Below are 27,126 nucleotides of genomic sequence, written 5' to 3' on the forward strand. Positions count from 1 at the left end.
CCGTGCCTTTTGTGCAGCCATGGCCAAGCAACTACCAACCCGCAGCATTTTTTATAGACCAAAACACAAAGACGTCTCTGTGGACCTCAGCCCATGGCCAATATCTCAAGTGCAAAATTCATCAATGCTAAATCACATAGTAAATAGTATGAATATTTTGAGCTTGATTTGTGTGTGTTTCTTGCCCATCTTTGGAATAAAAACAGTAATCCTTCTTTGCAACAGTAGAGGGGGGACAAGGCATGCTTTTATCCTAGACTGCAATGGGTGCAGAACTTGAAGGCATCTAACATGGACTGCTTCAGCCCACACCATACTTCACTTAAGAATTCATCGTTGGCACGAGTCATTTACCCCAAGGTGCAAAGTAACAAATACTTAACAGATTAACCCACCTTACAAAAACCAGATTCAAAACATAGCGTAGGGCTTTGCCTCTAAGTTCGCATACCATAATGGAGTCAAAACCTCTAACTTCTAACTTTACCTCTAAGTTCGCATACCACAATGGAGTCAAAACCTTAGAAGTGCCACATGTGATACACAACAGTTTCTCAAAAGACATTAGAAAAGTTTAGCAACTGCACATTCAGCAAATACAAGAGCAATATTGGCATGTCATATAAAACAGAGAAATATTAACTAATGCACAAGCTTAGTAAGTGCACACTTGAGAAAAAATATTGCCTCGGCAAAAAATTGCACATTTGCAACATCTTTAACACGCTGCAAGTTCGTACACACATTCCATCTGTCTTACAAAGAAAATTACCACACGTTCAATGGCCAAGGCTTGATTGGTATGTTGACAAACTACAGACACCAAGTAAACACGACGACTTTGTTCCATACTTCAAGATATTTTTTACTAGTTTTCAGCAAGCAGGAAAGTGCAGTTTGCAGCAAGCAGGAAGATTCAGGAAGGGAGTGAGATGGCCTTATTCAACAATGCCATCACATAAGTGTGGAAGGTGAGATGAGAGAAAACACGGCTTCCAGAGTGTGCAGTTCACAAAACATTCACAAAACCGCAACTCGAGCCCATGTGTCTAGGGGAGCATAATGGCTCAAGTTCTTAAAAACCAATTAATTGATTCTGTAAGGCAATCATTAGCTTGATTAGTGTAATTAACCTTAGTTAGTATCCCTTCCACACTCACTCCCCCCTCTCTCCCTCCACTCAGCCCCCTCCCCCTCCCCATTACCGTCTCATCCAACAGCGCAGCTTTTCTGGCTTCCGGTCTTCTCCCTTGCATATTAGCCCTTCTGACTACCGTCCTGGCCCTCAGCTGCATCAAGCACCTCTTGCACTCGTTAGGCATGCAGAGATAATGGAGATCCCCCTCCTCCAACTCCGATACTGGCAAGCCTCCCTCAGTCTCTTGGACTATCTCCCTCCCACTGCCACCACTCGACCCCCCCCCCCCCCCCTCCCCCCTTTTCCCCCCCTTACTCAACCCCCTTTTCTGGCCCTTCCCAGGACGCCACCCATCCTGGCCGCCTCCATCCCACCCCTCCAACCCAGAATTGGCCATAGTAAATGCGACTTCCCTGCCATAGCTGCGCATCCCTCTTTTCCTTCAACTCCATCGTATCAACATCATTGACACCTTGCCACTCTGTGCCTTGAACCATCCAACCTGCTCTTTTCCGCCCTTCACACCTTACAGACCATCCAGGACCATTGGCTCAGAACCAAATCTGCTTCAGATGTTCAGCTTCCTCTCACCTTTGGCAATCAGATCAGAGGTACTTTGATTCTGATTTTGGAGCTTAAATCCAGTTAAATGTTCATTGTCGCCAGCCTTTCAACACGAACGGATACGCACGTGATATCGATTGATCCTAGATCATTCTCGGGAAGCTATTACCTATCGGCATTGCCAAAAATGTTCACAGACTCTTCTAAAAACAAATGATTGCCCCACAGACTCCAAGAGAAGCTATTACCTATCGACCTAGCTGATTTCTTTGTGTGTGGGGGAAGAGAAGTGAGAGTGAGAGAGAGTAAGAGAGTGACACTCTAGTGCGGGTGTGAAGTGAGAGTGAGCCACACCACAAACTCACTTATGTTTTATTAGGATTAGGTTTACCCTATGACTGTCTTAAGACAGTCATAGGTGTCCTATCTTTAATTCTTTAACTAAGGGTTGGCAATGTGCCTTTACCCCAACAACCTCCCACCTAAAGGCCAATGTGCCTAAAGGGGAGAAAAGAATAAAAAATTACAGCAATATACAGTTACTGTATACAAGACCATAAAGTAAGAATGATCTCATCCTAATCCCATGATGTGGCGGCAATGTGCAAACCGCTCTGTAGGCAAGCTCTTAGTGAGCAAATCTGTAGGATTATCATCAGTATGTACTTTCACAAGCTCAAGACGCTTGTCTTCCAGTACCTCCCTGATGAAATGATATTTCACTTCTATGTGCTTGGTCTTCTGATGAAAGACCGGATTCTTTGCCAACATGATAGCACTCTGACTATCACAATGCAAAACTGGCATATCTCCTGTAATGCCCAAATCTCCCACCAGCCGAGTAAGCCATATTGCTTCCTTGCAAGCCTCAGTGGCTGCAACATATTCAGCTTCTGTGGTTGACAGTGCAACGCATTTCTGCAACCGAGACACCCATGATATAGCACCTCCTACAAATGTGAAAATATAACCGGTAGTAGACTTCCGGGTATCTGCATTCCCTGCATAGTCTGAATCTGTAAAACCATGCACCAATGCATCCTGCCTACCATAGCATATGCACAAGTCTTTGGTACCTTTGAGATACCTCAAGACACCTTTCACTGCTTCCCAATGCCGCTTGCCTGGATTTGCCATATACCTGCTGATGACTCCCACCGCAAAAGCAATATCCGGACGAGTGGCAACCATGGCATACATCAAAGATCCAATGCAGATGCATACGGAACCTTGGCCATTTCAGCCTTATCATCATCTGATCTAGGGCTGTCCTTACTGCTGAGTTTTAAATGTGGAGGCAACGGGGTACTAATGGACTTCCCCCCTTCCATTTTAAACCTCTGCAGTACTTTGTCAATATACTCTTTCTGTGACAGAAACAAAAGTCCCTTGGACCTGTCACGAGTAATACGCATGCCAAGAATATGATTTGCATCACCCAAGTCTTTCATGTCAAAAGACTTATGCAGTTGTTTCTTCAAAGCACTAATCTCATGCTGAGATTTACTGGCAATAAGCATGTCATCCACATATAGAATGAGTAGCATCAAACTGCCATCCTTTGCCCGTTTGGTGTACAAGCAATGATCGGTCTCACACCGATGATACCCTTGGGACTGCATGAAGGCATCAAACTTTTTGTACCATTCTCTTGGTGCCTGCTTGAGTCCATACAAGCTCCTCTTGAGCTTACACACAAGCTGTTCTTTCCCTTTAACAGCATATCCCTCTGGCTGACTCATATAGATTTCATCATGAAGATCTCCGTGAAGAAAAGCTGTCTTCACATCCATCTGGCATAAATCCATGTCATCATGAGCAACAAGAGCTAACACTGCTCTCAAAGTAGTCATCTTGACTACAAGTGAAAAAATTTCATCAAAGTCAATGCCCTTCTCCTGCTTAAATCCCTTGGCAACCAATCTGGCCTTATACCGAGGTAAAGCATTTGAATCCACTTTGACTTTGTAAACCCACTTGCATGGCAAAACCTTTCTGCCTGCAGGTAACTGCACCAAGTCCCATGTATCATTCTGAAGTAGGGAGTCCATTTCTGACTGCATGGCTTTCTCCCACTTCTTTTTCTCTGTTCTTCCCATAGCTTCCTTGAAGCTGGAAGGCTCACCACAATCTGTCAGCATAATAAAATCAGCCACATTATTGGCTCCTGGAACAAACCTGGCAGGAGGCCGTTGTGCACGGGTGCTCCTCCTCACAAAATGTTCCGGATTAGGCTGCTGTCCAGCCTGTTCTTCATGCATGACGGGTGGCTGTACCACCATATCTGGCTGTTCTACAGCCTCATCTGTTGGCACATCCAGTGGTGCATCATTGGCAAAATTATCTGGCTGATTTTCAGCCTGTATACCCTCTTGAACAAGGTGATCTGCAGCAGGCTGCTGCTGCATATAAATGGGCATTCTTTGCTGTCCAACATCATCATAAATAACCCTCCTGTATTCCACAGGTTGCACGGGTTCCTTGTGTACACTATCTTCTTTAAAGATGACATCATTGCTGCGTATAATCTTCCGTTTAACGGGATCCCATAACCTGTACCCCATTTCACCTTCGTCACCATATCCCATAAAGATGCATCTGATAGACTTTGGATCCAGTTTGGTGCGCAGATCTTTGCGTACATGAGCAAAGCACTCGCAGCCAAATACCCGTAAGTGGTTATATGAGGGTGGCTTGCCAGACCACACCTCCTCTGGCACTTTCAACTCCAAAGCCTTATTTGGTGACCTGTTAATAATGTGAACTGCTGTTTGCACGGCTTCTGCCCAAAAGCCATGGGGTAATGCAGCATAAGACAACATACATCGAACCTTCTCCTGAATAGTTCGATTCATCCGCTCACTTGCACCATTTTGAGATGCATTATGAGGGGCTGTGAGTTCCTGTTTGATGCCCTTAGCTTGGCAAAACTGCACAAAAGCATGTGACACATACTCACCCCCATTATCGGATCTGAGGCATTTCAGCCTACGACCTGTCCGATTCTCAACCTGAGCGACAAACCTCTTGAAAGCATCTAGGGCATCTCCCTTATGCTTCAAGAAATAGACCCACACCTTGCGTGTGGCATCATCAATGAAAGTAATAAAATATTTGGCACCCCCTAGTGATAACTGTGGCATCTCACACAAATCAGTGTGCACTAGATCAAGTGGTGCTCTATTCTGGGGAGATCTCCTCTTATGAGGAGTCACAAATGCTTGCCAAAAATACAATGATCACAAGTAGGCAAATCTGAAAAAGAGAGAGGCGGCAGATAACCCAAACGTGACAGTTCTTGCATTCCTTTAACAGACATGTGTCCCAACCGGCTATGCCACAATGAAACCTTTGGCAGCTCGGTTATGGCAACAACATGATTACCCACACTGGAAACATAAAGAGGGTACAAGGTATCACTCTTAAAACCCTCAGCCACTACAGTCTGGCCATCAGTAATCACCCATTTGGAATCCCCAAATGTGGTGTGGTAACCACTGTCATCTAATAAGCCAGTGCTAATCAGATTTTTCTTGATTTGCGGCACATGGCGAACACCATCAAGCATAAATGACTGTCCATCAGGAAATACTATCTGTATACTGCCAATCCCTGCAATCTGACATGCATAGTTGTTCCCAAGATGAACAACTCCATGAGTACCTGTGTAGGAAGTAAACCACTCCCTATGAGGTGTAACATGAAAAGAAGCACCTGAATCCAAGAGCCAGGTGTGCATGTCATGGCCATCAATAACCAAAGCATGTGCTATTACAGCAGAAGAGCATAAAACATCATGTATGTCACTGTCACTGTCCTCTGCTGCGACATTCACTGCATCCAAGTCATCTGCCTTGGCCTTGCCTTTGCCTTTGCTTGCATTTCCTGCATCCTTTGTTTCATCCTTCTTGGCTTTCTGATCCCGTATGAACTTGAAGCACTTCGACTTCACATGTCCCTTCTTGCCACAATAAAAGCATTCAATGTCCTTTTTGCCACGGGACTGACTACGGGATTTGGACTTACTAGCAGATCTCCCCTTCTGCTGAGTCCTGCCTCTATCCTGTACCTGCAAAGCACTTGAAGACTTGCTGCCCGCATTATTCTTCCTGCTCATCTCCTCCATAAGAAGAGAGCTCTCTACATCAGCATAAATAAGAGTGGCATTTGAGTTTGACAGGGTGGTCTTGAAAGTGTCCCAACTCTCAGGAAGAGTACACAACAAGAAAGTAGCCTTGAACTCCTCATCAAGGTTCAACCCCTGTGCAATCAGCTATGTAAAGATAGCATTGAACTCACTCAAGTGTGAGGTCATAGCTGTACCTTCCTTCATGCGAAGATCAACCAGCTTCTTCAGCCAATAAACCTTACTGGCTGAGCTCTTTTGGGCATATAATTCTTCTAGTCTTTGCCATAGACCATAAGAGGTCTTTTCAGCCTGTACATTGAACACAAGAGTGTCTGAAATAGTAAGCATGATTGCTGCCCTCGCGGACAAATCAAGCTCTTCCCAGTCATCAGCTGCCATATCAGATGGCTTGACACCCTTTACCCTTATGGGCTTAGCAATCTTCTTTAACAGAAGTACATTCAAGCACTGTTCTGCCCATAATGCATAGTTATGTGCTCCTTCCAGTTTCTTTATGTTCAGAATTGAAGAATCACCTCCTCCTGATGCCATATCAGATGAGGAAAGTACCTGACTCTTTGGAAGTAAAAAGACTGAATAAAAGTTCTGATTTCTCAGAAAAAAAAACTGCTCTATTCAAGAGCCAGAAGCACTTTCAATGGTGCTGTTTTTACTGTCAGTAAAATCTGCAGCAAAACAGTAAATGAGCCTGCAAATACTGTACCTTCTGACAAACTATTCTGAGCTCAAAGAGGCATAAAAAACAGTAATTTCAGACTGCTGCTGCTGCTCAACAAGTGCTTAACAGTGCATAATCATCTGACAAAACCACCAACACTGCTGTAAACACTGCTGTACTGACTGTACTGATCACTTCTCCCACCTCAGATGAGGTATTGCACTGAGTTAAATTGCAGAAACCACTTGACAAACACCCCAAAAACAGTAAATGACCCTTCAGCCTGTCACAAAACCTGCAACAGTAAATGGGATAAATCCCAAGCAAACACCCTTACACCAAGGGGAGAAAAAGCATCTGAAGATCTCTGTCGGTAACCCAAGTGCTATCAAACAAAATCTGGGCAAAAGCCCCTTGATCTGACACCTGAATCAAGTGGAGAACACCTCAACACTGAGGTAGCATGCAATATGAAATCTCTCTGACACTTGTACCTGACAATGTGCAATGCATAGACTGCCCCTGTGTACTCAGTAACAACACAAATCACAAAGTACAGACACTAAGAAGAAAATCTTTTGAGCACTGTCAACGATGGGCAGTTAGGGACCGAGTAAACTCGATGCGCCCTGACCAAGCGTGGCTCAACTGAGATTTTCAAAGTGCGTACAAAGAATGTGACCTGCAACAAATGTCACCAAATGCACTGCGGAAACAAAGCAAATGTGTGCTCCCTGGCTACACACTGCCTCAAGGCATATACTGCAAACACATCCAGGCAAAAGCCCTTTGAAATGGTCACCCAAAAGTGAGAATTGCACTCAGTAAATGCATAGAAGCTTCGGTGCACACTTCCCCCAAAAAAGTCGAGATTTTTGCAGCAAAAAAAAAATTGCTGTACTCCTGTACCCTGCTCTCGACGCCAACCGTACTGTACCTGCCGTACAGTACAAAATGCCAAGGCTCCCGTACAAAATTGTACGGCAGTCCGTACGGCTGTACGGACTGTCCGTACAGCTGATGTATGAACGGCTGCAAAAAAACACAGCAGCTATGCTGCTGCACTGCAGCAGCTTGACGACGCCCACGCCCGCAACAAAGGCCTGCAAAATGCGCCCAGCTGCCGTACGAAATGCGCCCAGCTGCCGTACGAAATGCGCCCGCGACCGCGCCTTCACTCTGATGCCCTCGAAAAACGCGCCGCCTGCGATGCACGCACCTGCGACCACGCTGTCGCTGCGATGTCGAGCCCGTCCGTACGGACGACGTACGTCCGTACGGATCTGTCCGTACGTCCGTACGGTACGGATGAGGTAGGCAGTTGAGAGGGGGAGAGAAGGCTTGATAGCTCTGATACCAGTTGTGTGGGGGAAGAGAAGTGAGAGTGAGAGAGAGTAAGAGAGTGACACTCTAGTGCGGGTGTGAAGTGAGAGTGAGCCACACCACAAACTCACTATGTTTTATTAGGATTAGGTTTACCCTATGACTGTCTTAAGACAGTCATAGGTGTCCTATCTTTAATTCTTTAACTAAGGGTTGGCAATGTGCCTTTACCCCAACACTTTGAGCATACATAGCAAATTGAACAAAGGCTGTACAGAAAAGACATCCACAAAGCTCCTTGTCGATTCGCTGGAGTCGTTCCACACCTAAATTGGTTCTGTACATGTGCGCATTGCACTTTCAGCATCCAGGAGAGTATAGAGCCTGATCTCAGCAGCCCCCCAACCCCCCGTGGTCCGCCTCTCCGCCCCTCTCTGCATGTGGCGAGGGGCAGGGAGTGCGATGGGGGAATTAGCAACAATAAGGGAGGGAGCCGTCAGGGAATGGAGGCAGCCAGAGAGGGAAGAGAGAGAGCCAGAAGCATCTAACATAGGTTATTCGCCTCCAGCAGTGACTTGGAGGCAACTAATAAATTCGATTTTCCTCCTAGAGGGACATATTCAAGATACTTTAAAAAGATCACAGAACTGTAAGTAGTTGACTATTACATTCACTTGCCATCATCATTTTGGATGATGGAAATGATAACATGGACTGATGCTGCAGACCACCTCACGTATGTAATCTCAACTTTGCAGGTGTGCAGCTTGCTGTATATGTATCACAACCTCAGTATATGAAAGTAACAGGCATAAAGATCTCCCCTCTTGAGTGTTTGCACACTGAAACAAAGAACTAATATACTGCAAACCCCTCATTGAAAATTACAGCAAAGGCTGGCACTAAAAAATGAAGCAATAGAACAGTTTCCCATTCAAAACTGGTTAAAATTTCCAATCTCTGACATGTCCCCCCCTCATATTTTTTATTGAATTTAACTTTGAAAGTTTACAAGGAGTTGTTCAAAACATAGGTAAAACTTGTGGCCATCAAATCAATGAACAAATCCACCTGGTAACAAACAACACCCATATCTAATTTCTGGGAGCAAACAAGAGTAGTACCTAAAAACCACCACTGAATTCCAAAAGGACAAAGAACTGCCAAACAAACTTTAATGCCTTCAATTTCATATTGTTGTCTCTGCCAAATATCTTATCCACAAGCGATCACAATTTATGCACCCTTCGAGTCCTCACATTATGTCTCAAATGTAAGACAAATGCCAATCATTATATCAATTCAAAGCATATTTTCTAAGATTGTTCGCTCGAATCAGAGCCTCCAGGATCTTCTCAAACTACACAATGGAAAGGTCTGCAAGCGCGACTAGATGCTTTGCATCAAAAATTGTTAGTCCCGCTGCCATGAAAATCTCTCTTCTCAAAGTGCACATATGAGGAAAATGGCCAAAACCTTTACTTTAAATTACTTTTCTTTTTTACAAATCATGACCAGTGTACATATGGTACAAAAGCACTGCTTTATGCTTGCAAGCAGCTAGAGGGCAATGGCCCAAAAGGAGAAGTCAGTCATGACCATTAAATCACTCAAAATATGCTATTATGCACAAAGCATGTTACAATGCAATCTAATGTCCAATTGCCTCCATTGCTAGGAGGACTAACCGCAAGAGACTTTCAACATCATGGCAACCAAAGTCCACTACTTTCTTTACAGCAAGCATACCTTCCACTCCAATAGAAGAATGGGCAGAGGCTGCCTCAGCAGCAGTGTATGCAGTACTGGACTTAGATAAAGCTTCCATAGCTGCATTTGTATCTCCTACCTACGCAACAACCAATATTAATATTTCAGACCATACAGTAAGGTAAAGCCTCTCTCTCTCTCTCTCTCTCTCTCTCTCTCTCTCTCTCTGTGCGTTCGTGCGTGTGAATGTTGTAACTACTTGGTGGGACAGTTTCATAGTCTTGTAATATAATACATATGGATTTCAACCCCCCCCCCCAAAAAAACAAAGTGTGTGCATGCATGTGATTCACACATGTGCATGGCCGCCCAAAAAGAAGAGGGAGAGGCAAGGGAAGTAAATGTCTGTATGGACAAATCGGCTGAAAAAAGCAGAGCTCATATGAAAAGGTTGCAAAGAGTTTCTCTTGGCATGGACTGTGGAAGGATGTACTGAATTTTGTTAAGAGCTATGTACAATGTCACCAAAACAGGATTATGAACATGCATCCAGCACGTCTGTTGCATCCCTTACCCATCCGCAAGGGTAAAATGGACTCACACCAGCAGCTTTGCCCATTACAGAAAAGGGGTGAAACAGTATTTTGTGATTGTGGATATGATGAAACAGACAGCCCAATTTGTCCCTACTTAAACCAGCTACCAAGCACTACCTGAAGAGAACGTCTTTTCTTTCCAAAGAAACTTGGTGAAGATAACTACCAGTGTCCCAGCTCAATCTCACTATATGTATTGCAGGCCCATGTATGATATTGTGATCTTAAATAAGTTACCTAGAAATGGAAAGCAGCTCCAACTTCACAGTAAATGCAGAGCCCAACTCCAGCAAAAGAGGTATGCTATGAATAGACCAATCTGGTCTATCAAGAGGGCCCTCCCCGACCAAACTGGGCCAGACTTGCAGCCATAGACGGCCAACCAAATAGCCAATCCTGCTTGTATATAGCCTGACCCCTAGGCAGGTCTTCTGGCATGCCAGACCCCGCCCTACAAGCCTTCCAGCCTTTATGGCTGGGCTCCAGATCAGCCCACATAACAGCCTACCTGAGCTGGCTGTGGGGCTGGAAAGAGCCCAGCCATAAACCAAGCAGAAGGAAAATGGTCTGCATCAGTGCACAGATCAGCAGGAAAGAATGGGCTGCTCAGGACAGCTAGTAGGAGACTGCATGTTCAGGTAGCAGCATACAGTGGGGGGTGGAGTCATTCATAGGCCTAGACCCAGGTCAGCAGAACAGCAGTCCAGTCCGGTCAGAAAAGGCCCTGCAACAGGCATTGAACAACATCTTGCAGATTGGCAGAAGGAAGCAGACTCAGTCAGCAGGGCAGCGACCTGTCCAGGTTGGTAGGAAGGGCAGACGAGGTTGACTGACAGAATAGTCGGGCAGTCTGTCCCTAGCTCGGAAAAATCAGGGCCTATATAAAGGCCCCAGCGTGTGGCAGAGAGGTGTTTCCCTCAGAGGGTGCAGCAAAACAGAGCCTTATTTTGGCACCTTACCTCAGGGGTTGTTTCTAGAGGTGTTGGTTCATATGCTGGAAAGTTTTTGTACTTAAGATTTATCTATAGATCTATTCTGTTTTGGCTACATCTCTTTCAGATCCGGTTGCCCTCTCTACATTAAGGAAAAAACATGTGTTCAAGTTGTGTTCTGTTAGGTATCTTGTGATCTCAGGGTGAATCTTCCATCTGCAGATATATCTAGATGAATCCAGGAACATGCCCAAACTCATCCTCTAAAAACACAACACAGTGCAATTTCAATCTCATGATAGTCACTCATAAGGTTGAAAACCATAAACTCCATCACACATAGCAGGGACTAGCTACTATGACATCCCCACTGACGTCATCAGCACCCAACAGTGGGTGTAGACCATAGTATAAACATATGCTCTCTCACACATACAAATCCACACACCCACACATACTTGAGCATCCATTTCTACAGCCTGCAGAGTAGTATTGGCCTTAAGCAAGCAACCTACCTCTACTTTTCTAACAGAGAGGAGGTGAAAAGCAGTACAGAAGGAGGGTTCTATTGCATGGCTATTGGTTCCATTTAGCTTGTACATCATCAGGGACATAAGTAGGAATAGAAAAATCCTCTAGATCCTCACCACTCAGCATTTCTTAAACAAAAACAAAAAAACATCCAAACTGAACCCAGAGAGGGTGGGCAGGGAGGGATTTGAAATCTAGCTCCAGAAAGTGACAAGATGATGACAATTTGTTTGACATCAATGTTTGTTAAAACTTACATATTGCAAAATCCGATAATAGCTAGAACGACACCGTGCAGGTATGATAATTTTGCCTCCTGCTGCACTTAAAGATGGAGACACTCCTCCTTTTGCTGGCAACCTATCCATTGATAAATTAAGATTATCCACGTCCGATGCTATTGACGAGCATGGCGACTCACCTGCACAATTACAATATCAATTCTCTCTCTCTCTCTCTCTCTCTCTCTCTCTCTCTCTCTCTCTCTCTCTCCACGCACACATGCGCGCGCGCACACATATCCCACCTACAAGCATGTGTATATGTGCATGCATATGTGGGGGATTATGTAAGCAATGCATGTCACAAAAAAACAAAGGTACGGCTATTTTTGCATATGCTCTGTTTGTTTGTTTGTTTTTTTCCTTTTTTGGGGCGGGGGTGTGTGTGTGCGTGGGTGTGGGTGTGGGTGTGGGTGTGGGTGTGGGTGTGGGTGTGGATGTGGGTTGTTTTGGGGGATGGGCGATTGTTCTCTCTGTGCATGTCTGCCACAAGCATGCAGACATGTGCTAGTACCTGCATGGTGTGTTAAGATGTACAGATTGCACAACACTTAACTGCAGAATGTGAGAGTGCCAAAAAACAAAGCTTTTACCAAACATTTGGAAGACAATCATTAAAACAATTTCCCATTAGTTTAAGACAATGTCATGTATGCAAAAGCTGAAAGCCAATTTGATAGCTTTGACAAAATGCACAATCACCAAGGTACAATTTCATTGGGCCTTGGGCATTAAACAACAAAGGCCATCATCAACTTTCCACTATGGCTTTGCAGACATCAACAGTCCATTCATCACCATCACAGACTATGTGAAAGTCAGTCAAGGCAATGCAAAAGTTCAAAAAGACGTATCACAATCATTCAAGAAGATGCAAGAAATGATAACATTGAAATCAAATGAAATAGATGAAGATGTCATTCCAATTTTCCAAGTGCCAATATCTCAAAGAGAGACATAGTTGATCTCTACTACAACAAGCTTCAGGTACTACAGCAAATGCATTGACATTTACCATGTAACAAATCAACGTACATCATCTAGATTTATTCACAAATTAAACAAGGAGACGACAAATGCAAATGTACCCAACACAAGTTTCACAAATCAAAATATTTGAGACATCTGGGACATGCAATCAGCTTTGAACAGACAATATTCCATCCAATTTAAGCATCAGATCAACTGTGACAAGAACATCATTCAGATAAGGTCAGCAAAAGTCCCCTAGAACATCAAAAGTTTTCCAAGTACCCACAGAAGTCTTTGCAGGTTAATTTCTTTCTCGCGCATTGGTTATGGAAAATCCTCCATCTTGTACCCTACTTTCAAGCTGACACACTCATCTATGCTCAAACAATAGAAGTCCAATGTGCAAATGTTTCATCCATTGTAGTACAATATTCATTCATGCAAAACAACACTCCAGAAAAGTCAAAAATTCGTTTCAAATCAAATGCATATATTTGCACTTTATGCGACATGCAAGAGGTTGAGATAGAGGAGCACTTTGCATTCGGATGGCCTGTGTACTATGAGATCCGTAAACGACATCAGCAGATTTGGACCACTCAGAGATTTCTCGGCCCATCCTGATCAAAGACATGTGGCGACATGCAAGAGGTTGAGATAGAGGAGCACTTTGCATTCGGATGGCCTGTGTACTAAGAGATCCGTGGATGACATCAGCAGATTTGGACCACTCAGAGAATTCTCCGCCCATCCTTATCAAAGACATGTGGCGACTTTCCCCCTTCAGCCAAGCGACGTAGAGGACGACTCTTGCAATTGCAGAGGAGAGACCTAGAGGGCCCATCAGAGTCCAGTCAGAAGACGATCACAGATACTTCTCTAATGACTCAAGCCAGTAGCAGTAACGGACACGACACAGCAATAACCCATAGAACGACACAACAAACTCACCCTTGAGTTGACATAAGAGGACCACAAACAGCTCCTTTTTAGTATTTGACTTGGGGAGACAGACCACAGGAATGAAGGTATGACTCGTCAGACGACAAGCTACCTTTGGGGACTACAGAGGAGGAGAGAGGGGCCTTAATAGACTGATAACGTTGAGCACCAGCAGCTCTCTAATAGTGTGATTCCTTCCTCAATGAACCCGCCCTCACCAGATCCGGGGCCAATGTTGGCCAAGATTATCTCTTCCATTCTCCAAGTTGGTCCCAGAAACAGCATACATAGGTTCCATAACTCAGATGGTCAGCTGATCGGGCGGCCCACTCCTGCATTTGTGTACTCTCCTGCAATGATAGCACAGTGTCTCTCTCTATTGATATTCTCATCTCAAACATCAGTCTAGGTGTGGATGCCCGCTTTAGTGCCCCACACCCTAGCTTTTTTTAATTATATCTGGTTGTTTCAAGTCTCATAGATGACAGACCCTCCAATCTTTTAAAGACATTAATAATTCCTTCCTTCCTTCCTTCCTTTCTTTCTTTCTTTCTCACCCCCTATCTCCTAACAATACGTGCACATGTACAAGTGATGGGTCTCTCTCTCTCTCTCTCTCTCTCTCTCTCTCTCTCTCGGATAAGGCAAAGGAATTAGCAAAGGTTTGGGCTGCCAGAAAGGATGGTAAATGGGCAGTCTACCAGGACGGGATAGCACTCATTAGAGATTTTAAATCAAAACCAAGACTCTCAGTCTTAAACTGATGCAAGGCCAACTATATATATGTGTCTATGTTTTATCTAGGCTACAATATAGGTACTCTCTAAATAAATGGAGCTGCTTTTGCACTCCTTGGGAGCTGCCCTACGCCCTCCCTAAGCTGATATACTAGATGGCTTTCATGTTGTCCCATAGACCTCTTGGTCTCCCGTGGACGTTAATAGACTTTCTTCTCTCTCTCTCTCTCTCTCTCTCTACGATGCGACCAGCGTTGCAGGCCCTTTTATTCGAAATGCCTGGTTGGAGAAGTCTAGGCTCATTGCTAGATCCCAAAGCAAATTGCTGCTGCCAGTCAGCAGCCAGTCAATAGAGCCATCCTTCTGGTTATGCCTCCATGGCTAGGGGACTAACCCCCTTGGCTTGAGCCATGGAGTTCAGCCCGGCTAGGAGAGTGTGTAGAAGAAAGGAGGCGGTTGGAGCATGGGGGGGGGGGGGGGGGGGGGGGGGGGGGGAGGGCGGGAGAGAGAGAGAGAGAGAGAGAGTTCATTAATGTCTATGAAAGACCGATAAACGGGCATCCCTACCCAAGGCTGCTGTGAAATCGACCACCTGACAGCATTCTCTCCAGTATTTTGAGGCTTTTGAACGCTTTTTCGACCTGTTCTGAGGCTGCTGCTGCATAACCGCCTTCAATAGAGGAATTTTCGAGCAGTTCCCTGGCCTCAAGCACATCTACATCAGCCATTTAGAGGAGTTCAGACCTGCTGCAGCACTCAGTTCTGCATTTCGGGGCATATACTTGCTGTTTCTTAATTCAGGTTCATGTTTGGAGCTTCACTAGGCATCTATATCTGCCCTTTTGCACGCGAGGAGTTTGCTATTGTGTTTTGAAGCCCGAGACCAGCCCATTTCTTTGCTGGTTCTTCATCTCAGCTTGCTGCCCCCCTTCACGAAGGTCTTTGCCATCATGACTTAGTTGTCTTCTAGTTCCATGCTCATGGAGAAGTTCAAGGGGGAAGGTTTTCCCACATGGCAAACCAAGATGCAGCTGCTCCTTATACGTGAAGGAGTATGGGAGGTTGTTGAGGACAATAAAGTTGAGTTACTTGATCAGCAACAATGCAGGCTTTGGAAGCATCAGAATGCAAAAGCCATTGCCCTCATTGGTCTTTGCTTGGCCAACTCTCTCATCCATCATGTGGACTTCAAGTCAACAACTAAGGAGATTTGAGATCGCCTTCAGACGTTATTTGGTAATAAAATCACCAACTCCAAAGTCTTTTCGGAGCTCAATTTTTATGATTTGAAAATGGAGGAGAGTGATGAGTTGAGTGATCATCTACAAGGTTTCAATCCCTTGTTCAACAACTCTCAAGTTTGAAAAGTGTGCTTGATTATGAAGATAAAGATGGTTGTCCTTATGAAGAGTATGCAGGGGATATCCCGCTTTGAGCAAACCCTTAAAGTATTGCGCCTTGCCACTACCACGTTTGATGATATGGTGACTCTACTCATTGAGAAGGACCGGCGTAATAAAGAAGCCATTCTTGCCTCTCCTGGTGATCAAGCGTTTGCTTCCACAAGCAAATGGAAGACTAACAAGAATATTATTTGCAGGTTTTGCAAGAGGAAAGGTCATATTGAGGCTCATTGCTACAAGAAGAAGGAACAGGAACAAGAGAAGCACCATGCCAATCTCCTTGCTGAAGAACATGCCAAACCTGAAGAGCCCCTTGAGGAGATACATGCAGCCACAACTGAGGTTCATGGCCTCTCATTTGAGGAGCCTTATGACTCGGATTCTTGGGCTTTCTAGGCCCTATATGCTATGAGTTTTTGTATTGAGTCAATAGAGGTTCTTAGCCTTGAGAGTCCCTCTAAACTGAATGTATTGGACCACAAGAGGTACTCTGTCCTGGATTGTCCCCCAAAAATGAAGGGTAGTGTTTTTAACTTTGGTATAATGGTATTGACCACCTAGTTCAGAGTAAGGGGGGGTGATGAGTGATGGTTTGCCCTTGCCGGTCGTAAGCTCACTGAGAAGCCACTATCACACGCGAGGAGTTGGATAGTTGGACTTGCTCTTTGCAGTATCGCAGTGGAGGGAGGATCGGTCTACTCACTGTGTGTTGGGTCTCACACTCTTTGCTCCAAAGGTGGTGCTGGAGATATCATAGCCAAAGAGTGTGTGGGAGAAGTGATGTGTGATGTGTTGTACTAGGAGATCTAGTACTAGTTCATTGTGAGTCATGTGTGAGTGCCACGTGTCACCATGGGACTTATCCCATACGCACTTGGTGCTAGTGTGTGTATGTGTAGCCTGTAAAAGGCTTGTACTTCACTTGTCTCATTTGATGATGATGATGATGAATGAATAAAAGCCTTCCATGGTTTCTACATTTGTGTATCGTTTCTTCACTCCCTAGTCTATCTCTCTCTCTCACTCTCACCATGTTTCTAAAACATATCCTCCACCCGTCCACTCTCAATGCAAAGTTGGTGTAATGAAATGCGGAACTACCCGATTGATATCCTCAAGGAGTGGGGGAGATGGATTTGTGTGTATCTTGGGGATCAATGAAGCCTCTGCTGAAATCTGCAAGCTATGGTCTCTATGAAATATGAGCTTCATAGGAAGCTCGCAGGCCAACCAGGTCTTGAATGTGTGTGGCTGTAAGAGATCCTCTCGGATAACATCGTGATATGTGAGCGGGGACCAAGAGGGCCTCAATGCTGTATTGGAAGGGAGGTACCTATGTCTATGTGGAGCCCAAGGCACTCAAACCATCTGCATGTGCGTGCATACGAGCACCTTTGTTCACCCTTAGCTGTTAGGGCCAACCAACGTAGCCTGTGTCGCCCTGCAGTGCAAGAGCGATATTTCCTGATGCGGTAGATGTTAGAAAAGAACCCAACAGAAGGTACGCACAGCGGAAGACTTATAGTAATGCCCAGGAGCTCACACAGTGTGGTGTGGGGTGTGGAGTCACAAACTTCTTAACTTATGTGCATAAAATAGATGTGCAGACTCATCAATAGACAATGAACCAGCCAGATAGAGAAACCACCAAAATAATATATTTCCGTCCAAAACTATGGACACAATACAAAATAGATAGATCCAGAGTCCCACCAATGGTGTGGTCCTCTGATCTAACCACGAGGTCCTTCTCCTATCTGTTGGCTATCTCTAGACTCGAGCCCGTGTGCTCCACCTCGAGCTTCTGTAGACTTTCCATCCGAATCCCTTCCACCTTGCTGTCTTTGCACCAGCCTAGGTGGGCATGTTAGAAAATTACCCAACAAAGGGTACACACAGCGGAAGACTTATAGTAATGCCCAGGAGCTCACACAGTGTGCGTGTGGGATGTGGAATCACAAACTTCTTAACTTAATGTGCATAATATAAATGTGCAGACTCATCAATAGACATTGAACCAGCCAGATAGAGAAACCACCAAAATATATTTCCGTCCAAAACTATGGACACAATACAAGAGATAGATCCAGAGTCCCACCAATGATGTGGTCCTCTCATCTAACCACAAGGCCTTCTCCAATCTGCTGGCTATCTCTAGACGCGAGCCCACGTGCTCCACCTCGAGCATCTGTAGACTTTCCGTCCAGTGTGTTCTTCTCCATTTTACTGCCTGTGAATCAGCCTAGGTGGGCAGCCCCTGCCAAGCTTTGTCTGCAGCACACAGGTCCCTGTTCCACCGCTCCAACCTGCTTGTGAATGGCTGCTCCAGAAGGTATGATGATCTCAGCACCTTGCTGCCCTAGAAGACAGCCAAGGTCCAGCCTGTCCCTAGAGCTAAGTCTGCAGCACCTGTTGCACTCTCTCACCTCCTGTAGATAGGCCCAGAGAGTAGGCTTCCTGCTGCTTCTTTCTGCCCTGGAACTGCTGGCTGCTGGATAATTTGTGAGGCATCAAGCCTCTCCTTTTATAGGCCCTAAGGCCTGCTGTAGAAAACCGACCAGCCAGCTTCATACTGGCCGACCAGACTGGCCGACCAGTCTGCTGCTGGTCCAGCCCTTTAAGGGCTCACAAAACTAGGGCCCTTTGGCCCACACTTCTAGGGCCTTTGGCCCTCCAATTAAGGCAAGGGCCCAGCCCTATATAAGGGCCCTACTACCTCGCCAGGCCATTTTGGGCTGCTGCTAGGCTGCCCTTTGCTGCTGCTGGAGACCCTATTGCAGGCTGTACTCCTGCCCATAGCCTCTGCCATCTGCCTTGTATCTTTCTTCATGCAGGTGCCTTCCTGCTGCAGCATCCTTGCCTCCTGCCAGGCCTTCACCAGCCCCATACAGCCACGTATGCATACCGTACCCTTCCGTACTGTTGCGCCGTCTGTCCTTGCTGGAAATCCCTGCGCAATCAGGCTGCTGCAGGTCCCTGATGTCCACGTGTCTGCCCTGTACATCAGGAGCTCCACGACTTGCCAAGTACCCTTCTTGCTTTGTGTGAGGTGCTGCCCATGTGGCAGTCCCCCTCCCTTTCTCTTCTCTGGGCATCTTCTGCCCTAGGTCTCCCTCCCCCACGCTCTCCTCATTTGGGGGCTTACAGATGGGGAGGTGACCTTTCCAACAGGGCAGCACTCTGAGCTAGGTCTGCAGCTTTACAGCTCTCTTGTCTCCTTCTGGATAGAGGCCCACAAGTGGCTGATCTGCTGCTCCTTCTGCTCCCTGAACTGCTGCTCCAAGTGATGATCAAATGAGGCAACAAGCCTCTCCTTTTATAGGCCCTAAGGCCTGCTGTAAAAAACCGACCAGCCAGCTTCATACTGGCCGACCAGTCTGCTGCTGGTCCATCCCTTTAAGGGCTCACAAAACTAGGGCCCTTTGGCCCACACTTCTAGGACCTTTAGCCCTCCAATCAAGGCAAGGGCCCAGCCCTATATAAAGCATGCCACTGCCCCCTAGCAGCCCTATTTGCTGCTCCACATCTGCGCCCACACATCCTGCCATAACTGCACCTCTGCCAGGCCCTTTCCAGTTCCGTACAGAGCTGTACACCCTGTAGATGTCAGCGCCATGTGATCGCCTTTTATTCCGGAATCCTTGTGCTGGCTACTGCTTCGCCTCTTGCTGCTGCAGAGCCATCCTAGCTCCGGGTACCCTCCATCTCTTTGATTCTTGCCCACAACAGCTCTAGATGTGCTGCCCACATGACAGCCAAGATGTTGTCCATGTGGCAGCCCCATCTTATCACTCAATCCCTTCTGGCTCTTGTCCACATGGCATCCAATTAGATGCCCATGTGACAGACACTCAAACCCTAGGTTCACCCCCCCCCCATGCTCTCCTCATATGGGGGCTTATAGATGGGGAGGTGACCTTTCCAACAGTAGAGGTATGTGATAACCTCGAATGGTGCATCAAGCTGTAGTGGGGATGCTCTGAACTCAGCTAGGACCATTTGATGTGGAATTGAAGGCTTACTACTGATCATCAGTGAAGACAGAGAACCTAGAGCCTCTCCACTCGAGTCCAATCTATCTCATATAGGTTTGGACCCAACAAGGGCTGCCATACATACCCATGTGGCAGACCAAAGAGTCAAAGAGAAGAGTCTTGGTCCAAGGATCCTGGAAATGAGAGTGAAAGCATTGGTGCTCAGTCTAGCAAGTGCGACATATCCCCTGAAGTCATTTTGTGAATTTGTGCACACATGAGGCGTGGCATAAGAATCAACACACATTTGATAAGACCTCAGATGGATTTAGACAACAATACCTGGCATTGACTAGCCAAAAGACTGTAAAATGAAGATCAAGCTAGACGGCACTCATGCCGTACTCATTCTTGATACAAGTGCCAGTAGTCCATATATTCACACAATCCAATAAACTACAAGATACAAAAGTGTGGGTCGCCACAGAGCTCACTATCGAGCCAAAAGACAACTTGTAACGACATCCCAAAAGAACGGCAAATAGGCAGTTTAGTGTTAGGGCAAGACCCTCATAAAGATTTCAAATCTAAACTTAAAGACCCTCAGTCTATAATTGATGAAGAATTTAAAATACTTTCTTTTTGTGTGTGCATGCGCGTACGCGCGATACACATGCACGTGCACACGTACACACACTTTTGGTAAAATCAAGTTGTCACTGTATTACAAAGAACAGCCCCAAGGAAAGGGACATGCAATTACAAGTATCAGAAGATATCATTATATGACAAGGCAGGATAATCTAGATCCCGCACATGTAGACAATTATATAACCATTGCCTTAAGGATGCCCAGAAGAACTATATTTAGCCAGTGGGGATCACCAAAGACTCGAGGGTTACGGTCCTTCCATGGAGTCCATAGTGCCCAATAGTGAACCCAATAAAAAAATAGATCATATCCCTGCCTTATTGGATGAAAACCAAACAACCGGAATCGCTTGTCAAAGCAAGCACTAGGAAAACGAGCCTAAAGCCTTTGTTGTAGCATGAGCAAGAAATCATAAGATGCCAAAAGAGATACTCCCATGAGGACAGACATCATTAACAAATGGCAGGAGCAATACAATGACAAGCCAAAAGCAGTCCAAATGGGAGAACTCCAAGTAGAACACGCCACAAGGAAAAAAATTGCCAAAGCGAAAGTTTGGAAGCCCAAATATACTACAACTTCTGGCGCCACCACCGAGAGGAGCATGTCACTAACCAGATGCCATTGGCACAAAGAGGAACCCAAGGCAGAGGTAGCAAGATTTAATACAAAGATGCAACCGTGACAGTAAATAACATACCAGCCTATAATGCTGTCCCAAAGCATACTGTTTGGCAGCTATAGGAAAAGAAACGACCATACCAACTGCATCAAGCATATACCCAGATGAGTCCAAGGACATGTCCAAACTCATCCTCTAAAAACACAACATTGTGCAGTTTCAATCTCATGATAGTCACTCATGAGGTTGAAAACCATAAACTCCATCACGCATGGCAAGGACTAGCTACTATGACATCCCCACTAACAATATCAGCACCTAACAGTGGGTGTAGACCATAGTATAAACATATGCTCTCACACATACAAATCCACACACCCAGACAGTACTTAAGCATCCCATTATACAAAGTCTTCGTACTGAGTTTCTTTCGGCACTCCGGAGGTGAAGGACAGACTCAGCCATGACGAAGGCTAGCACTCAAGGAGAAGGCTAATCAAAAGGTAGTCCAAAATCTCTTCATTCAAGCGCCCAACAGTGGGTGTAGACCATAGTATAAAACATATGCTCTCACATACAAATCAGCATCCATTTATACAAAGTCTTCGTACTAAGTTTCTGTCGGCACTCCGGAGGTGAAGGCCAGACTCAGCCATGACGAAGGCTAGCACTAAAGGAGAAGGCTAATCAAAAGGTAGTCCAAAATCTCTTCATTCAAGCTACAACTGCTTGTTAAGACTAAACGGCTTGTGAAGACTAAACGATTTTAGTCTCCCAGACGAGCACTAAATCTAGCTGATAGGGCAACGCACCACTTAAGATAGAAAGAATTATCGCAAAACCAGCAGGCCGCAACATGGACTAAAACTTCACAAGTGAAATTCGCATGTCCACTAATACGGCAGGCTGCATCAAGCACATCATAAACACGGCATAGCCTTTGGACCAAAGAAAATAGAAGCGACGAGATTCTTGTAATGCCAAAGGGAGCATGAAATCCTTCGACCAATGAAGACTCTCAGCATGCAAGAAGTTACCTGCCAGAGTGTGTCAGCCATTCCATTTAAGGTGAGAAAGTATATATGTTTCCAATCAACAATGAGACGAGAGACAAAAGAGCAGGCCTTTATTTTGCCATCAATGTAACCCAAAAGAAAGTACCAATGAGTAGCATGCCAATGACCAAAAGCTGGAGTAGACAAGTACACACACACACACACACACACACACACACACATCGTGAGATAGCGTGAGAAGGAAGTACATACAGTCACTCAGTTAACTGTACAGTCGATTGTAAATTATTGAAGAATAGGTTACACGCAATCCCTAATAGGCTTATGGTTGTACGACCCTGCAACGCATCTGATTGTATGCTACAATGTTCGACATATGAGCTCAAATTACCACAAGGTTTATCAATCCCTCTGCATCCAGTCCTTTTTTCTATGCACATAACACATAATCATAGCCACAGATCCAACTAAATACATGTGTTCTAGTCGCCCTCTATGAATAGGTAACAAGGCAACAAAACTATATTAAAGACAGCAACGTACATAAGGTCTGTTTCCAAGTCACCTGTCTTTACACCCAATATGGCATTTTTCACCTGGCACATAGGATACCTGATCAATGTTCCCACACATTCAAATAGAAATCTGTCTTTAGCCAGCTCTTTATTTAGCAACATGGGAAAACAACAAGAGGCACCCATCTAAATCCTTATGTGACTCTCTGGACATCCTCCAAAGCTACTGTCTATCAAAATGTATGTCACAAAGTAAATCCATATAGATATGAGCTTGAAAGACTCTATCCTGAGCATCCTACATTGGTTTCACTCTCTGACCACCTATGAAAATCCACGGTTGTTTATATCATGCTGAAGTTCAATAAATGTGTAAGCCCATAGCCACATGACTATTATAGGCTGGCACAGCTAAGACCCATGACAATATTAAGTGAAAAGCAGTTTTCACTTAATATTGGTGTGTTGAGACATTGCCCTTACCACAGCCTTTCCTAAAACTCTTCAACAGAGTAACCCATTATTACTTCACCTAGCATGGTCACACGAAAACATGTCCCATTGTGTATGGAAAAACCCACACAAGTTTTCCGTCGCCTTCCTTGGGTAACATGTAAAATTTTGGTGTTCTGTTTCTATTTCCATTTTCTTACGCAGTCCCCATTCCCATGTTAGTATGGAGCACTCTTTTAGTGCCCATTTCTGCTGCCAACATATCTTGTGAAACCTGCAAATAGTTAACTCCTGTTCGTATCTTCATCTACAAGATCAAATAGCATGAAAGTAAAGGCTCTCACATACTGAAATATTTAAAGACAAAAACAAGGCAAATAATTGTCACCTAGTGGGACCTGTTGATGAGACTGAAGCTCTGCTCGGTCTCGACTACTGCACAAGCTCCTTGCTTGAACTACCCGCATACGTGCCAATCCAGCACATTTGTAGGCAAGAGAAGCCAGCACCAATTCCTTACTACGTTCGTAGGCATCAGCACAAAATCTGTAAAGATAAACCAAAGATTTTAAAAAGGCTCTACCAGTGACAAGACAATTCAAAGACAGTCAAAACAGCTATGCTCTTAGTGAATACACCAAAACAAGAAACCCGCTTGATTATCACTGCTATAACCCACAAAAAGATGACGTTTGTACCCATATGGTCAGTACTGACTATGGTTCCTCCCAAACTTTCAAACTTTCACTTCCCAAAACATTCAATAGACGTACTCCATCAGACTTCCGTGGCCTTACTATTCCCAGACACAATTGGCCCCAATCCTCATCAACATCCTTTAAATAACATTCATCAGACACTTGCACAAGGTCCTTCAAACCTTAACACCCAAATCCTCCTCCCATTTTCTAGCCTCAAATTTCCTACAAAAAAATTATTGTGTTGAGCATTAAAATCACAATATTAAATAAATACAAATAGAGCTTGAAACTAAGACAGTGAGGTTCCTTATGTAGCTGAAGTCTTCATGCAACACCTTGAACCTTAAGAATCGTCCCTTAACTTGTATAAGAACATCAATACACAAACCCTTGTTAGAAGCTCCATTTCCAAATATAGGTGTTGAGATAGCTCGATAACACCTAAAAACTCCATTTGTATATTGGCATGCCATTGTGTTAATCAACACCTTTTTTGGCGATTTTGTAGTCTAAAGATAGACATTAATCTATTGAAAAGTGGAAGGATCACTACATAGACACCATTCATTCACGGGTGCTAGGCGATCATATGTTGACAACAAAGTATACCAACCTCTATTGGACAAAGCGTTGTACAAACTCCATAAAATTTGCAATGAGAAATACCCACTTTCTACATGCATATATATACATTAAATGCCAAATCTATTTCCGCCCGAGTTACTTATGACTCTTCTACTTGGCGTACCCTTGGGTTTTCGAGTTTTTCACTGCCTTTCCAAAGGATTTCTAATGTTTTCAATCTCTAGTGTACCCTTGGGTTTTCGAGTTTTTCACTGCCTTTCCAAAGCATTTCTAATGTTGCCCATTTCCAAATTGGAAATGTTTCATGCAGATGTATGCAAGTTGTTATATACAATATGTATATGTACACGCGTATGCATACACACACACAACACATGCCTATCCTAGTTACAAGATGAATATTATCAAAATTGTTCCAAAGTATTGTCGGAGCATGGGCCATCTGTTTTGTTCCACTTCCATTTTGAGATACCAACCAAATGGTTCTCCTATGAGAGCTTATGAAAATAGGTCAAATGGTTCACTCCTATGAGAGCTTGTGGGAATAGGTTTAAATAATCTTCCTCTTGCCTTGAGGTTTCTCTGAACCATCTCTTATGAAACAATTCTTTGTGATTACCTTTGCCTGAGAGCATGGGCATGTATGCCAGTGGATCATGTTCCATGCCAAGTTCTTGTAGAATTGGTCTATTGTAGAGCTTATATACATGTCCATATGGGTTCTATTGTGAGCCTTTACCCTAGTCAGACATGTGTCTTACAGAAGAGTTATGAAGACGAGGACTATGATTCAATACTCATTGGCCTTTACCCTAGTCGGACCTGTGTCTTACATGAGAGTTATGAAGACAAGGACTATGATTCAATACTCGTTGGCCTTTGTTTCCTTGACCCGATAGTTATAACCAACGTAACAGTTTGTCACTTTTATTTACAACGGATCGTCAAAATGCTTGGAGTGTCAATTGAATGGTCAATTAGTCCGCACAAGTTGCTTGAACTATTGTTTCGTACCACCATTAGTTAAATTGAACTTGAAATGAACCAATGGTATGTCTTAATGTAGATTCCATTATCTCATTTTGTCTTGATGTTGAAATTCCCTGATTGACACTATCCTTGTTGAACAATGCCTATTTGTCAATGAAGTGTTGCCCTTTGAGTAATATTTTGACAAATAGCCCAATACTATTTAGAATTGTAGTAGAAATATTGCCTTTGAATGGCTAAACTTGCTGCAAACTTGAATGGCTAAACTTCCTACTTGGGCCGACTGGCCCTGGTATATAGGTGACCTAACATGCCGATTCAACCCTGATTAGGGCAAACCCAGACCCTACTGACAACCTGCCTGCTGCGCTGGCTGACCTAGCTAGGCCAACCAGCTCCAAACCTCTTGGCCTACATAAGGCCACCTATGCAAGCTGGACCCAACCCTAGTGCTCTATTCATCCCACACTCAAGGCCTGTGTGCATCCCTAGAGGCAACCACACTGAATCAATCCTATGTTGACTAAGCTGGGCAGTTCTCAAAAACCCTAAGTAAGGATCTTTGAATCCTGCCCATGTGGCTGTCTATTTGCTGCCCACATGGTAGCTCCACTCTTATCCAACTGCTTGTCACAAAGTATTTGCTTGGCAGCCTAAAACTATACAGGGAAGTTTTTTGACAAATAACACAAACAAGGATATAATCATCTAAAGAAAGAATCATTAGAGCCTTGAATTATGAAGTGTGGCTGTCCTTTTTGTTCATACCTAAGGGGTATCATCAGCATTGTAACTTTGAGTAGGCGGCAGGTTCATTCAACTATTCGATAGAACTGATGACGAGGAGTATCTAGCTGGGCGGACAGAGTCTAAATAACGAAAGGCAATGTGGTAACTTTGCTAGTGCTCATTGTTGGGTTAAAGCATGAGCTTGGATAGGAGACTAATCGTGGGGCTTGGCTTGCAGATTTTGCGTTTGTTTAATTGGGACGGCCTGCTCCAAGTGATATGCTCTTGAGGGCAAGCTCCAAGTGACATGCTAAGAGGTCATGAAAGGGATTTCTTGCTCACCATCTTCTCTCATAGAAACTCCCTCCCAACTTACCCCTCTCTCCATGGGTTATATCCCAATATACTAAATACTAAATAGTATTGGGTCTACTAATGTGGAAAATTTTGTAACTTCATTTCCCGACCTCACAACCATTATACACACAGACATCTAGATGAATCCAGTAACATGCCCAAACTCATCCTCAAACAACATCACATCATGCAATTTCAATCTCATGATAGTCACTCATAAGGTTGAAAACCATAAACTCCATCATGCATAGTAGGGACTAGCTACTATGACATCCCCACTCACGTTATCAACGCCCAATAGTGGGTGTAGACCACAGTATAAAAATATACTCTCACACATACAAACCCACACACCCACACATACTTGAGCATCCACTTATACAAAGGTCTTCATACTGAGTTTATGTCGGCATTCCGGAGGTGAAGGGCAGACTCAGCCGTCACAAAGGCTAGCACTAAAGCAGAAGGCTAATCAAAAAGTAGTCCACGTTCTCTTCATTCAAGCTACAACTGCTTGTGAAGCCTATACAAGTTCACTTTAGTCTCTCCCCAACGAGCATCCAAGCAAAAAAAAAAAAGATTGCTTAGACCATTT

At 44.5% G+C, this 27,126-nt stretch overlaps 1 protein-coding gene across 3 annotated transcripts in view; it reads right to left on the reverse strand.

Moving 5' to 3' along the window:
- Window positions 1-9,017: 9,017 nt before the first annotated feature.
- The window catches only part of LOC147885320 (cysteine-tryptophan domain-containing zinc finger protein 7-like), a 33,327-nt gene continuing 15,218 nt past the window's right edge, over window positions 9,018-27,126 (reverse strand). For all 3 annotated transcript variants that reach the window (XM_087396362.1, XM_087396361.1, XM_087396363.1), the window contains 3 exons: window positions 23,558-23,715; window positions 11,860-12,023; window positions 9,018-9,682 (listed from right to left, as the gene is read on the reverse strand). In XM_087396362.1, coding sequence (XP_087252488.1) covers window positions 9,485-9,682; window positions 11,860-12,023; window positions 23,558-23,715 — 520 coding nt within the window. In that variant the 3' untranslated portion in view covers window positions 9,018-9,484. The remainder of the gene's footprint in view (window positions 9,683-11,859; window positions 12,024-23,557; window positions 23,716-27,126) is intronic.

The sequence above is a fragment of the Dipteris shenzhenensis genome, chromosome 25 (assembly GCF_047967505.1).
Source record: "Dipteris shenzhenensis isolate YYH24624 ecotype China chromosome 25, Dip_SZ_1.0, whole genome shotgun sequence".
NCBI classification, from domain to species: domain Eukaryota; kingdom Viridiplantae; phylum Streptophyta; class Polypodiopsida; order Gleicheniales; family Dipteridaceae; genus Dipteris; species Dipteris shenzhenensis.